This window comes from Mytilus galloprovincialis, chromosome 1 (genome assembly GCF_965363235.1).
Source record: "Mytilus galloprovincialis chromosome 1, xbMytGall1.hap1.1, whole genome shotgun sequence".
NCBI classification, from domain to species: domain Eukaryota; kingdom Metazoa; phylum Mollusca; class Bivalvia; order Mytilida; family Mytilidae; genus Mytilus; species Mytilus galloprovincialis.
This window is the reverse complement of record NC_134838.1, coordinates 73,218,086-73,231,864: the sequence shown is the minus strand read 5'-3', so window position 1 is coordinate 73,231,864 and position 13,779 is coordinate 73,218,086. Positions and strand designations below refer to the sequence as shown.

The window sequence follows — 13,779 nt, the reverse complement described above, 5'->3', positions numbered from 1 at the left end:
TGAGTCTTGTATGTATTCTGTTTACATCAGCCTCGCGGAAGTTTAAAAAGTATTATTTAAAATCTTGTTTAGATCAAGTAAGGGTTTTTTGTTGTTATATTGAAAACATTCTAGTTCATTTGTAAGAAATCTATATTGATATATTAAATTACCTTTGAGCTTGAATAAGAATAGATAAAAATTTTCATATCAAAAGAAGAGATTTATTTTGAAAATATTTTGATAAATCTGGCGTATGTCGCTGGACCCTGTGATTGGTCAATTACTTTTAACAGCTGTCGTCTGTCGCGTGCCTTAGTCCATCATTTAATAAATTGACACCGTGTCCTGCACCTGTCAGTGACGTCATTAAAACTTAGAAAACCTTAAAAGTTTTAACTTATTCTATCATATAATTCCGTTTGAGGACGATAATGATTATCCTTTACTCAACCCTGCATCTCGACTTAATAAGAAGCCATGAAGCCTAAACTCTTTTCTTTCTTTCTTGTTTTCCTATAACAGTTATTGGACTTTTTATTCAATCTTGATACGTAATACTTAGTGTCCGGTGGTAATATTTAGCAATTATACACTTATAAACTTGAAAAACGATTTAAACCCTTTGTTTGAAATTCCCACGAAAATATTGCCATCTGTCGGGGTGATATTTTCTTAGATTTGTCTTATTTACTCATTTCGTCGATATTATTATTGAAAGTAGGGATAAATAAATCTTATTTGACTTACAAATAACTACCAATACCACGCGTCTAAGTTTTAATAGATTCAATCACATGATTTTAATTTAATGGAAAGAAAATGACATTTGATTCGTTCAGAACCTATTTCCAATTTAAATAGACACGTGCGCAAAAATGCGTTGCGTGTGCTCTTTGAAATGTAAATTAGAACAAGTCGCGTGCCGTAATTTGCCTTGGGATAACATTTCTACTGTAATTTGGTATATTCCATATCTTTTCCCACGAACCTAGTGCCAGTATGATATGTTTCTGTGAGCTTAGTGTTACTAACCCTCGTTTGCATGGCTACAAACTAATCCTCCAAGTCAAAACATACAAAGATTTGCATGAAATGAAAATGTTCTGCAACTTCTCACTTCAAGTAGAAAATGAGTCATATCCCAGGTTCTAGATTTGGCCCGCAAGATGTGTTAGCTTTGTAGCGATAACTAAGATATGCTGTAATTCGGTTGATTGTAACTTAATTCCCAGAGGATCTGTAGATTATCTAAAATATTTCAGTATCTCTTTTTATCAAAAATAACTTTTGGAATATTGCATGTTCATGACTTGAAAAAGTTTTAAATAATTTTGAACTTTTTTTAGTTGTTTTTTTTTATCTTCTTTATACTCACTGTTTATACTATTATGTAAATTAACCTAGTTAAGATCAATGAAAAAATAATCATATTACAAGTATTCGATTTCTGGCTAGTAATAACTAAATTTAATATGTATATTCAAAAATATATGTATATTTGTTTATTGTCAAGTTGTTAATTAATATTATTTGTAATCAGACTAGCTGGCTCTTTAACTACGGTACACATAAATTTAGTACAATTCTGAACCGTGATAAACCACGCCTGGAGGCGGAGTTGAAATGGATAGCTAAACTCTGATTGGATATTGGAAGATCAAAAGAAAAAAGGGCACATAAAACCGATCGACTGAGATTTTGAACACAGAATTTAAAAAGTGTTCAGCAGTTAAATATTGTCATATAATTTGTGGAAGTCCTTCGTAAGAAGGCTTACACGTTAAACTGGATTATTAATATATTTTTTGGATATTTTGAGTGATATATTTTTGTGATATTATTTATTATCAACATGGTGCCTCAGAACATTACAGGATCTTCAGTGTTTGGGTCTCAGATGATTGACCCTAACACACACACACCATACTCGGATGCTACTCAGTGCAAAAAAGCTTCAAATCATGTGAAAAGACCTATGAACGCTTTTATGGTTTGGTCCCAGATTGAAAGAAGGAGAATCGCTGAAGTTTCTCCAGACATGCATAATGCTGAGATTTCCAAAAGACTCGGAAAACGCTGGAAGTTGCTGAATGAAACTGATCGCCAACCATACATCGAGGAGGCTGAAAGATTACGCTTACTTCACATGCAAGAGTACCCAGATTACAAGTACCGTCCACGGAAGAAGGCAAAGCCTGTCACCAAAAATGACTCTGGTAAGATTTCAAAATCTACTCTTTCCAAAAGTCGAAGTGAGAGAAGTAAACAGAAAATTGCTGCTAAGAATTTTATTCACAATGAATTTGAAATGGACAATAATTCACACAGTCGTATAAAACTCAGATTAACAATCGACAAAAAGTTTAAAGACAGTATTAAAGCAAGCCGTACCGTTCCAGTATCGTCTTGCCAACTGACGCCACCCGCGAAAGTACCGTCCAGTCCCAGCATTTATTCCCCACCAACGCCTGAATCCACCAGTTTCTATCCCGAAGAAATCTACGACACACCAGCTGCCTCGCCTCAGGAAGAACCTTCAAAAGGACCACAAACTCAGTATATTATAAATCAAACAAATAACAACAATGTTTCTCAGGGAGATGGATCCTCACTTGCTGATTTGGACAATCTAACGGATGTGTTACAACTGCCTACAAATTGGCAAATGGAACTTGGAAATTTAGACTTGAGCAAACTTACTGACGCTGACTTTTCAAATTTTGGAGACATTCAAAATAACAATATCTCTAGTAGTGCATCATCCACGTCAAGTAACGGATCACATTTTGAATTCCCAGACTATTCCACACCCGAAGTATCGGAAATGATTGGTCTTGAAAGTGAATGGTTGGACATAGGTGTGCTAGGTTCAATTGCTGCTCATTAAGTATAAAATGTGCTTTATAACGGGACGATGTGCAAATTACTTTTGAAGTGATGAATTTGTTAATGGGAGGAACAACTGTCGAGAGATTTTTTTGAGGACCAGTATATTAAGTGTGTTTGAATAAAATTATATCATTTTATATTCATTTTTGAAATAACGAGTTGTGAAAATTGTAAATAAGTGGTGTGACATCATATTATAACCGCATTATATAGTTTCTATGCATATCAGATTCAGGCATTCGAAATTTTCACAAAATGGGATTATTGTATAACGATAGTAGCTGTTTAACCCAGGTATAGATTTTTTTCATTTTAACTTGTGGTTCACTCATTTTTCATCCTTCATTATATGAAAAATTCATCAACTTTATATTCCATGAAATTGCAGGGACTCAAATTGTGTAAATATATATTTTTTTGTAAGTCAGAAGTATTACAGCTTCCATATTTTTGTAAATTTTGCAATGATAAAGAAAGAAATGAGATTCTGCTGTGACCTCAGTGCAAGCGTTTGAACAATTTTATTAATACTTTTTTCACTGTAAAGCCAGTCAAGTTTGGAGGGATGCTGAATTTTGAAAGTTTTTTGTACAGAATGCGAGAAGGGGTGTTTATAGTAAGAGGTTATTTATTTGTGCTATATATAAAGTGACTTATTTGTTATTATTATATAAATGTTTTCTCAATTGTTTTACATATATATATTTGATACCATTACCAACGATTTAAGAATAATATCTGGCATTGATGGCCAATATTGTACATAATGACATTCGCAAATTCTTTATTTGTATGTCATTTTCCATGTTATGTTGTAGAAAAAATACAACAATTTCTAATACACAAATGCATTTATCTTGTTTATTTATAGTACACTACACGCTTACCTAGACTGGTTTGTTTACCTTTTAAGCGCCTCCCTTTTCTGTCAATCACACCTGTCATTTCTGAGATATATATATTCATAGCCCGACCTACATTAGCTTACAGCATGTGCGCTACGGATCGCTGAACCAGTATGAAAACATATATACTATGCATATGTTTGTGCAGACATAAAACCATTATTTTTCAACTGCGGAAGTAGTAAATCTTAACCTACACACATTGGGAACGGTTTGAAGTTGCTAGTACATTAGTCAAATATATAATTATTAGACAATAATACATTACTCCAAAATTAAGAAATATCACGTACACATCGATTTTCGAAGATTTCCTAAATTGTTAAAAGGACATTTTAAATACTGTATACAATTTTAATCAAATCTAATTTATAGGATGTAGACATTCGTGATATTTCTCTGAGTAGTACATAATCGGTGTCACGAACACAGAAAAAATTGTGTTTGAGTTTTCACCCATTCGTTTTCTGTTTTGATTTTTTTTTAATTATAAACAACGAGATGGGGTAGGTAGATTGCCAATGAGACAACTATCTATCAAAACCACATGACGATAATTTAAAAAAAGTATAGGGCACCATACGTGTATACTTCAACAATGAGCAAAATCTTTATTAAGTATGAATTGGAGGAAATACAACTTTTGAGATTGTCTACCACTGTAGTAGTTGTTTGTTGGTGTGGTTGTCATAGGTGTTTCTCATTTTATATAGATAATATCGTTGGTTTTCTCGTTTGAATGGTTTCACACTAGTAGTTTTTTTGACCTTTTATGGCTTGCTGTTCGATGTGAGCCAAGACCGTACTTTGACTTATAATGGTGACTTTGACGAAGAGTTGTCTCATTGGCACTCAGACCACATCTTCTTGTGTATCTATTCCAATCGTTCACAGTGGTAAATAAACAATGATTTAATAAAGTGTTCTATAAAACTTCACTGTGTAAGCTACAAAAAACAAACACAACAAACGAGCAAATAAAAAACATTGTAAACAAACAAAAAGATACCACTAAATAGTAAAACTTCTACTGCTTTTGAAGTACACAACACAGGCATGAACATTGTATTTCCAAAAGAGACCCTACGACTAGAACACAGAATAGAAATATAGAATTTTCAATGCCTGAAATCTTTGACAAAAGACATCTTTTAATTTACAAACACATGAGAAGGCATCAAAATTGCATGGTAAATAAAACATGAAATAATATGTGTCACATGAACAGCTTGCATATATGTAGATATATTGGTGATCCAATTACCAGGGGTACCATTACTTGGTGGACTACACACAATTTGCTGAAATAATGCAATTGGATGGGTAGAGTCTTGGCTAACAGTAAAATTTGAGCGAGGTATTGCAGTCAGTCAGATGCAGAAGTCACCAATGGTGGACGCTAGATCTTGAAATAGAACACGTACTAAAATTATTATAAACAAACATATTAAACATGTACAATCACAAACATATAAACATATGCAAAAGGACCAGCGAACGTGATGTTCGTTATGATTTATCGGGGTTTGAAAACAACTTAAACATACGATTGAGTTATTCGGTACAAACAGTACTATTTGTTAGTGAAAAATACACGAAAAACAAAAACATAGGTGCAGTGTATGCAAGAAAACAACGATTCAAAATCTTGACGCCAGAGGTATTCTTGTGGCAGCGAAGCACGGAAAAGGATGTTTTATGTTAACAAATACGAACGAAAAGCAAATAGCAATGCTGTTAACTTATGATAACCCAAGGGGAAAGTTGATCAGACAACTTATCAATTCTTGATAAATATATCAATAGGTAGATGTACTGGAGGGGAAAGGCGATTACGTACACACGGAGAACAGTGACCATGACACTTGTAAAATCCTTTCGAGAGAACTTTATACCCAGTAGAGACACGACAGGGGTCATGCCACTAAAAGTGGGTGGTGTCAGCCATCTGTCGAAATATTTTACAACTCCTAATACTATCTTATGGTTGATTAATTGTGTAATTAATTGTATAAACAGAAAGTTAGGATTAGCTGTCAAAACAAAATTGACAAGAAGTTTAGCTGTTGACTGCACTCAAAACAATTATAACCACTATCTAAAGTACTGATATGAGCTGGATTAAGATAAGAACATGCGTAAATTCTATATCTTGATATTCTATTTATTCCAAATAGATAAAAACTAATATATTGACCGGTTGATTATTACTGTATTGTTGTCAAAGACAAACGATTAAACACAAACAAATACTGCTTTTAACGAAATTTGAAGCATGTTAATGAGGTTAAAGCCAGCTGAACTATAAACATCAAAACATATATAGGTACATTAAACAAGATGACAAACAATCTGTACTGGGTTAACTGTAAATATAAGGGTACCGGTACAACTTTGACACTTTATAAACTAAACAAAACTTTATTAAAACTTTATTTAGAGTACCAAGTGAACTGATCCTGTCATCAGAAATATAAGGATCGGATATTGCGGTAAATAGTGTGGTATATTTGTTTTCAGACAACACCCGCGCTTTTTTTTATATATCTTCTTCCCGCTATGCTGAATCACCCGTGTCAAGGACTTTATATTTCAATACACGTTTATTTAATGACTTGGACGGTCTTTAAATATTTATTTAAATTGAACTACCTGAGCGAATTACTATCATATATTGGCATACTTTCTACAATGGCAGGAAGTTCAAAGTATTTATTCACTATTGAGTACTTGATGATTTTCTTATTACGTGGTTTATACACATTATAAATAGTAATTTTCAGTTTTATTGGATTTTTATATTCAGTGCGTTCATATGAGTAATAAATGAAAAGTCAAATTATTCAAATGTCATAAATGAAGCGGTCACTCCATTTGTGTTATGATTGTAACGTAAAACTGTTTGAAGGGGAATAACTCCGATTGCCTCGATACAGCTTTCTGAAATGTACAAAAATATCTCAGAAAAAAAGAAAAGGCCGTGACTTAAAAAAGATATATTAAAAATACGACCGACTTATTAGTTCCTAGATTTTATTCCGGGTTTGGAGGAACAGAAGAATATCACTTTTATATTTCTGTTACTATAGAATTTTTAAACATAAAAAACCAAAACATTAATTCAAATATTTATTGTCATGTAAACCATTAAGCTTGTGACAAATTATATAAACATACACAAAGTACATTTCACAAACAAAACTATGGGAAACATATCATATAAAACATAAAAAAACAAAACATGTAAACACCAAAAGTAAAAAAAACAAAACATGTAAACACCAAACAAAGGAGCCCCTGAAGAGTAAGCACGCATGTATAATAACTCCTTCATTAAACAAAGGAGCCCCAGAAGAGTAAGCATGCATGTATAATAACTCCTTCATTAAACAAAGGAGCCCCAGAAGAGTAAGCATGCATGTATAATAACTCCTTCATTAAACAAAGGAGCCCCTGAAGAGTAAGCATGCATGTATAATAACTCCTTCATTAAACAAAGGAGCCCCAGAAGAGTAAGCATGCATGTATAATAACTCCTTCATTAAACAAAGGAGCCCCAGAAGAGTAAGCATGCATGTATAATAACTCCTTCATTAAACAAAGGAGCCCCAGAAGAGTAAGCATCCATGTATAATAACTCCTTCATTAAACAAAGGAGCCCCAGAAGAGTAAGCATGCATGTATAATAACTCCTTCATTAAACAAAGGAGCCCCAGAAGAGTAAGCATGCATGTATAATAACTCCTTCATTAAACAAAGGAGCCCCAGAAGAGTAAGCATGCATGTATAATAACTCCTTCATTAAACAAAGGAGCCCCAGAAGAGTAAGCATGCATGTATAATAACTCTTTCATTAAACAAAGGAGCCCCAGAAGAGTAAGCATGCATGTATAATAACTCCTTCATTAAACAAAGGAGCCCCAGAAGAGTAAGCATGCATGTATAATAACTCCTTCATTAAACAAAGGAGCCCCAGAAGAGTAAGCATGCATGTATAATAACTCCTTCATTAAACAAAGGAGCCCCTGAAGAGTAAGCATGCACGTATAATTACTCCGTCATTAAACAAAGGAGCCCCAGAAGAGTAAGCATGCATGTAGGATAAATCCTTCAAAATACATAATCCGGTTAAGGTTCTTTAAGTAGTATTTATAAAAAGGGATATTTAAGGCATAAGTCGAAGGGCAGTGATTGACCACAACTCTCACGACGATATTTAACCAGTGAGTTAAATCTTCACAAGTATCTCTTTATTTGACATTTCAATGTGTATGCCCAGTTTCAGCATGCACACTTGCTTAATTACTTTGAGTAATCAAAGTAAGTTACTGATATGAGGTAGACATATTAGAAACTGAATCGTTAACCGAAATACGACTTTGAAAGCAGAAATGATTTACCTAGACGATTTCTGTTCAAATAGTATGAAAGTAAAATGGTTTGAACTTCTTCAAAGAGGGTTTAAATGGTATATCTAACAGGTTTCATGGAGAAAAAGGAAAAGACGGTCATTGGGTTAAAAGAAATCAGAAAATTTAACGGTTGACATAATTTCTAAAGACGGTTACACATGGAAGAACCCTTCAAGTGGGATTTTTTAAACGACTGTTCCTTTAAGGATTATCCTAACATCCGTTTTGATGGAAATAAATGTAAGAAGTCGAAATCAAAGAGAAAACCGAAAATAATATGTTTACCTACAGTTATAACAAAGGTCGTGTTTCTTTAACAATGTACCATTTGACACCTCGATCACGACGGGCGACGAAACTCACTTTCATCTAATGAAAAGCCGATTTCTAAATAAAAGTAAGAAAACCTTATGGGCATATATGTTATTTCCTGTCTGACCCCAAAATCATACAAATATTTAATTTCCCACTTGGTTGAGCAGTGTTGTCGTAGGTGTTGCCTTAGCCTTGCAGTAAATTTGTCCATATATATATAATATATTGTTATTTTTTCAAGATATGACGCAGTATACTGACCTATAATGGTTCACTTTTATAAATTGTTATTTGGATGGAGAGTTGTCTAATTGGCACTCATACCACATCTTCCTATAACTATATACATTTCGTATCTATAAGTTCAACAGAGGTTTACGAAACTTAATCAGAAGCATTGCAATTCACCGACCATTTGTTTCATATACTGATATCCTTGATTTTTGGTATTTGTTTAATAAAAAAAGACTTTAACATTATATACCTATATTTAATGTTTTAATCCTAATGCAGTCAGGGTATCTCTTGTAAAAAATATTCTGAAGTGGGTGGGTTGGAGGGTGGTATGGTGTACATAAAGTACATATCTTATAACATACCCATCACTGAAGGGCAACTACGGGGAGTAATGGTTCGACCGCCGCCCAGTTTAAACCAAATACTTAAAAAATAGCCTTTCCGCTGCTTATAGCACGATACAATTTAATAGACTGGTCGTTTTGGAGTCAGCATAATGTGACCGTGTAGGATGACTAATTTCCCTGCGTAATGCTACCTTGTAAATAATCACGTTAAGAACATGGCTCGATCGTCTGTGTAGTAAAAAGCAAGCTTCATATACATATCACAACCATGCTCTCTTCTTGATATGCATGATATTTGCAACTGGACAGACATTAAACAATACACTATCAGCATCACCATTTTTAATAGGAAGGAATTATTTATTACATATTCAACGAGTTTTTCGTTTGATATATATGTGACAGGCAACACTGTTTCCGTCTTAGTAATCAGGACCCAAAAACTGACCATCACAGAACACACATTCTTAAATATATATAGATAAACACATAAAAAAATCGTTTAGTATTGAGTGTCACAGCGACACTGAACTACAATGCTGATAAGCGATACGCCGTAAGGTCTATGTTTTGGTTGCGATGAAGATCAGACCACAAAGTCAGAAGTGACACGCAATGTCTTTTTTAGTCTTTTTTAACCTCTTCTTTTCGGCGAAGGTATTCAATAATTTTACAGTATATCATGTTGTCTTTATGAAACCAAACTGAACTTTCTGATTGATAAATAAGAGACCGTATAGCTTATGAACTTAACTCTACCTCATTTTCATGCTCTTATGATCGAGATTTGAAAACAAACTTTGATTAATTGATGGCTGTTTATCACCTAGTGTCAAAGACCAAAGACAACATCCATATTCTAGACGAGAACATCAATGCTTGCATGGACGAGAAAATATCATTAATGTATAACTTTGTACCAGACATCAATGAATCTAAAAGAGTCCCATTTATGCTAACTCCCTGTCAGTCACTTGCAAGTGTTGAGGGAACAAAAGATGTTTAATTTACTACATATATTCCCAAATAACTTCATAAGCTCATAACTGGCAAAACTACTAATTCTGTTGGTAATAGTTACAGTGCATTATGATTATCAGTCTGGGAACAGTCGTTTCATATAAAGGTCTTCATCTCTTAACCAATGTGATCATCCTGGAAATATTAATGATTGAAGTCCCTATCCGACTTCAATATAGATTGATTGATTGACTGCTTTTGACTGCCTATCGCCCAGTGGCAAGTATTTCATGCATATTCAAGATGAGAGGAAATTAACAATAACCGGGATGAAGGATCGATGTCCAACTTTTTCATGAGGGAATGGAACAGATATTTTGGCGTGAACCATGCTACCAAAGGACTCATTAAAGGAGTTGTAGCAAGATGTCTTTTAGAAGGATATGTTGTTTTTCCTACACAAGGCATTGGACTATCCCCTTATCAAACCCTTTGAGTCTACTAGAATTTACTAGATTTTTTACCCAAAAATTCCCAAAAATGTATTTGTTATCAGGTAAAGGAACACTACCTACCAGACTACGGTTAAATGATGCATGCATTTGTGACCCTGATAAATGACTGACGTCAGAACCTACTGGTCAGCTACTAAAATCAAGGTCGTCATCATTACAAAAACAAGTATAGAAAAAAGATATTCTTTTAAAGTACTTTTAAGGACGATTTACTTCTATAAACTAAGACTTAAAGAGTTGTGTTGATAACTTCAGTCAGTTTAATTCAAAATTATAGAATATATATTGATCTAACTGTAAACAGTTTAAATAACTATATACGCAGGAAATATTGTTAGCAAAAACATGCAATTTATACCAAAAGGTCCTTTCTTGATGTTCTGCATCCCGATTTTAATGGTGTTAGTTGTTGATGACGATGACGCATACAGAAATTACACATCTAACGGCAAAATAAAGATGACCAAGTTCCAAGTTGAAGCAGATTACAGCCGGCTTCAAATTATATTATCTGTTACAAAATAGTTTCGACGGTGTTATTTACAAGTTCATTCATATTAGAATCCCACTCTTTTCATGCTTTCCGATAGGATAGGCGAAAGATACCAAAGGGACATTCAAACTCATGATATGATGAAAATAAACTGACAACACCATGGCTATTCAGAAAAAGACCAACAGACAAACAACAGTGCACAAAACAAAACATATAAAACTAAAGACTGATTTACACGAACCCAACCAGAAACTGGGGGGTTATCTCAGGTGATCCGAAAGAGTAAGCAGACAATGCTCCACATGTGACACCGGTCGTGTTGATCATTTTAGTACAGTAATAAGTCTAATTCCGCAGGTCACATTGGGGAAAGGGGGTGGGATTGTCACTGAATTACGACAATTGGAACGTATCCATGAAGATTCCAAATGGTCAACCAACTCGTGATGGTGTCAGTTAAATTTGCCAAGAGATGACTATCACTTTGATATGGTTCATTAAACCACCGACACGTATATGTAAAGTATATAACAGGGTCGTCTAGAAAAACTAACAATCACTTTATTATTGATCACTTGATGTGTGGATCTTTTCAATCTACATGTATGACTAGAATTTATGATAATGATAACTTGATTATTCACAAAAATAAGAAGATGTGGTATAATTGCCAACGAGATAACTCTTCACCAGAGACCAAATGACACACAAGCTAACAACTGTAGGTCACCAAACGACCTTTAACACTAAGCAAAACCTATTCCACATAGTTTGCTATAGTAGGCCCCGAAAAGACAAATGTAAAACAATTTTTCGTAAAATCATTATAACATTTGAGCAGGAAATTAAACATAGATATTTCTCTTTCGCGTAGGACAAATTCGCACAAACGTATACATCGCACCGTCCAGACCTAATGTTGCATTCCCTTTTATTCAAGGAAGTTTTATATCAGCAGTATAATTTAAATGCATGTAATATATAATCGAAGACAAGTTAAATTTTCTGTTGATTTTCTCTCTGTATATTCTCATTTTGTTAAAAGCGGCGTTGATTTGCATGCACGAGCCAGTATCATGAGGGTGTTCATATACCATTCATCCAATCCATATTACAGTCACGTCTCAGTCCTTACAGCTGAAAGGACGTGCTGGATCAGCTTCTGATTATCCGTTGGCTGCAACATGTTACGCTGCTCAGATGGTTCAACAACAAACTAGTTTCATGAGGCTCCCTGACAATAGACCTGCGTCAGCGACACCCTGAAACCCATTGTGGATGGGCGAGTGTCATGTTCTCAGTGCCAAAACGTTCGAGGGCTATGTGTATCGTAGTTTTAGTGCAATTTGCAGTCATCTACTACATAGTCAATGATTCATCTATATCAACAACACATCCCCGTGGTTAGCGGGCTGCTCAGCTGATCAACCTGGCACAGAAAGCAGCCGTTGTGGAGTCCATATGGAAAAGAAACATCAAAATAGTAAAAAACCAAACCAAAATAACTCACATAAACCAAGATGGCCGCCTACCAAAATGGTGCCTTCCGAAATGGCGCCTTCCAACTGTTCCTGACCAACTGCACAAAATATTTAATGCTCAACAATCGCCTCCGGGCACGAGCGAGTGCTGTATAGCCAGTCAAGGTCGTTAAACACCATCATAATCATCATTAGGGTGTGGCTTGAGGGGTGTGGATGTGCCAGTGGTTGACAGAAAAGAAAATAATGGGCAACAGAAATGAAATAGAGAAACCTAGGCAAAACAAAAATAAAGAATAGGGAATAATGGGGTGTTAAAATATAAAGAATATATACAAAAATTAAAGAATTGTGTTGAAGTATAATACTGATTACAGAAAAGAACAAAATCCAGTATACAGCAAGTTAACAAGTACTTACAGAAAAGCTATTATTGTTGAAGATAAAGAACACTGTGCGGAAAATAAGGAATACAAAAATGAATTACCCCATTACATACACTCTTTTATTGCTTCGTCAGTTTTATCTTGATAAGTTTTTAAGTACATTTGTCGTATTCAGTGGTCGCATTTCTTAAAAGTGTTTTACGTTTTGACAAAATATATATATTTTGAAGTTGCGTTTTTTCAAAATAATTTTCTTTACACTAGGGTGCATGTGGGGAGCTGCACTTAGTTTTACCTCTTAAAGTATAGATATATCTGCGCTAGTAGACGGAGTACACTCTTGTTCGACATTACTATTAGGCTCAGTTGATGGATCAGTGGATCGAGCATAGGTTGATGCTGTGGTAATTTAAGCAGGAAAATCATGTTATGCTGTTGCAAGTGAAAGGTTAATGCCTTTCCAATGAATACATAAAAGTAACCTCAAATAAGTAAAAGGAAAATTCTCAAAAATAAAGTCTGGTCACTATAAATTAAGACATGTTTTGCATATCTGCGTTAGTGCCTCTATCGCACGAAAGTCTTCATTTGACAATACGGTACGATAACAGACTTCTCCATTACCAATTCCAAGTTGGATCCATCAGGAATTCCAACATTCCGTATAAAGTAGTCTCTCTTTGGTCAGCATCAGTTTTAGATCGTCTGCTTAACAGGTGAATAGCATTAATATCTATAAAAGGCTTCAGAAAATCGAACAATTACTATATTGATAGTACGTTGTCATGGTTATGCTTCATCAGTCTTGCAATTATCATATCCAATGTTTTGGAATGAAATTTTCATGAATTATA

At 34.3% G+C, this 13,779-nt stretch overlaps 1 protein-coding gene across 1 annotated transcript; it reads left to right on the top strand.

Annotated features, from left to right (window-relative positions):
- Nucleotides 1-1,675: 1,675 nt before the first annotated feature.
- LOC143083366 (uncharacterized) lies at nucleotides 1,676-3,718 on the top strand. Its single transcript, XM_076259626.1, has one exon. The coding sequence runs from the start codon at nucleotides 1,835-1,837 to the stop codon at nucleotides 2,867-2,869; it is 1,035 nt and encodes a 344-aa protein (XP_076115741.1). The 5' UTR covers nucleotides 1,676-1,834; the 3' UTR covers nucleotides 2,870-3,718.
- The last annotated feature ends 10,061 nt before the right edge of the window (nucleotides 3,719-13,779 follow it).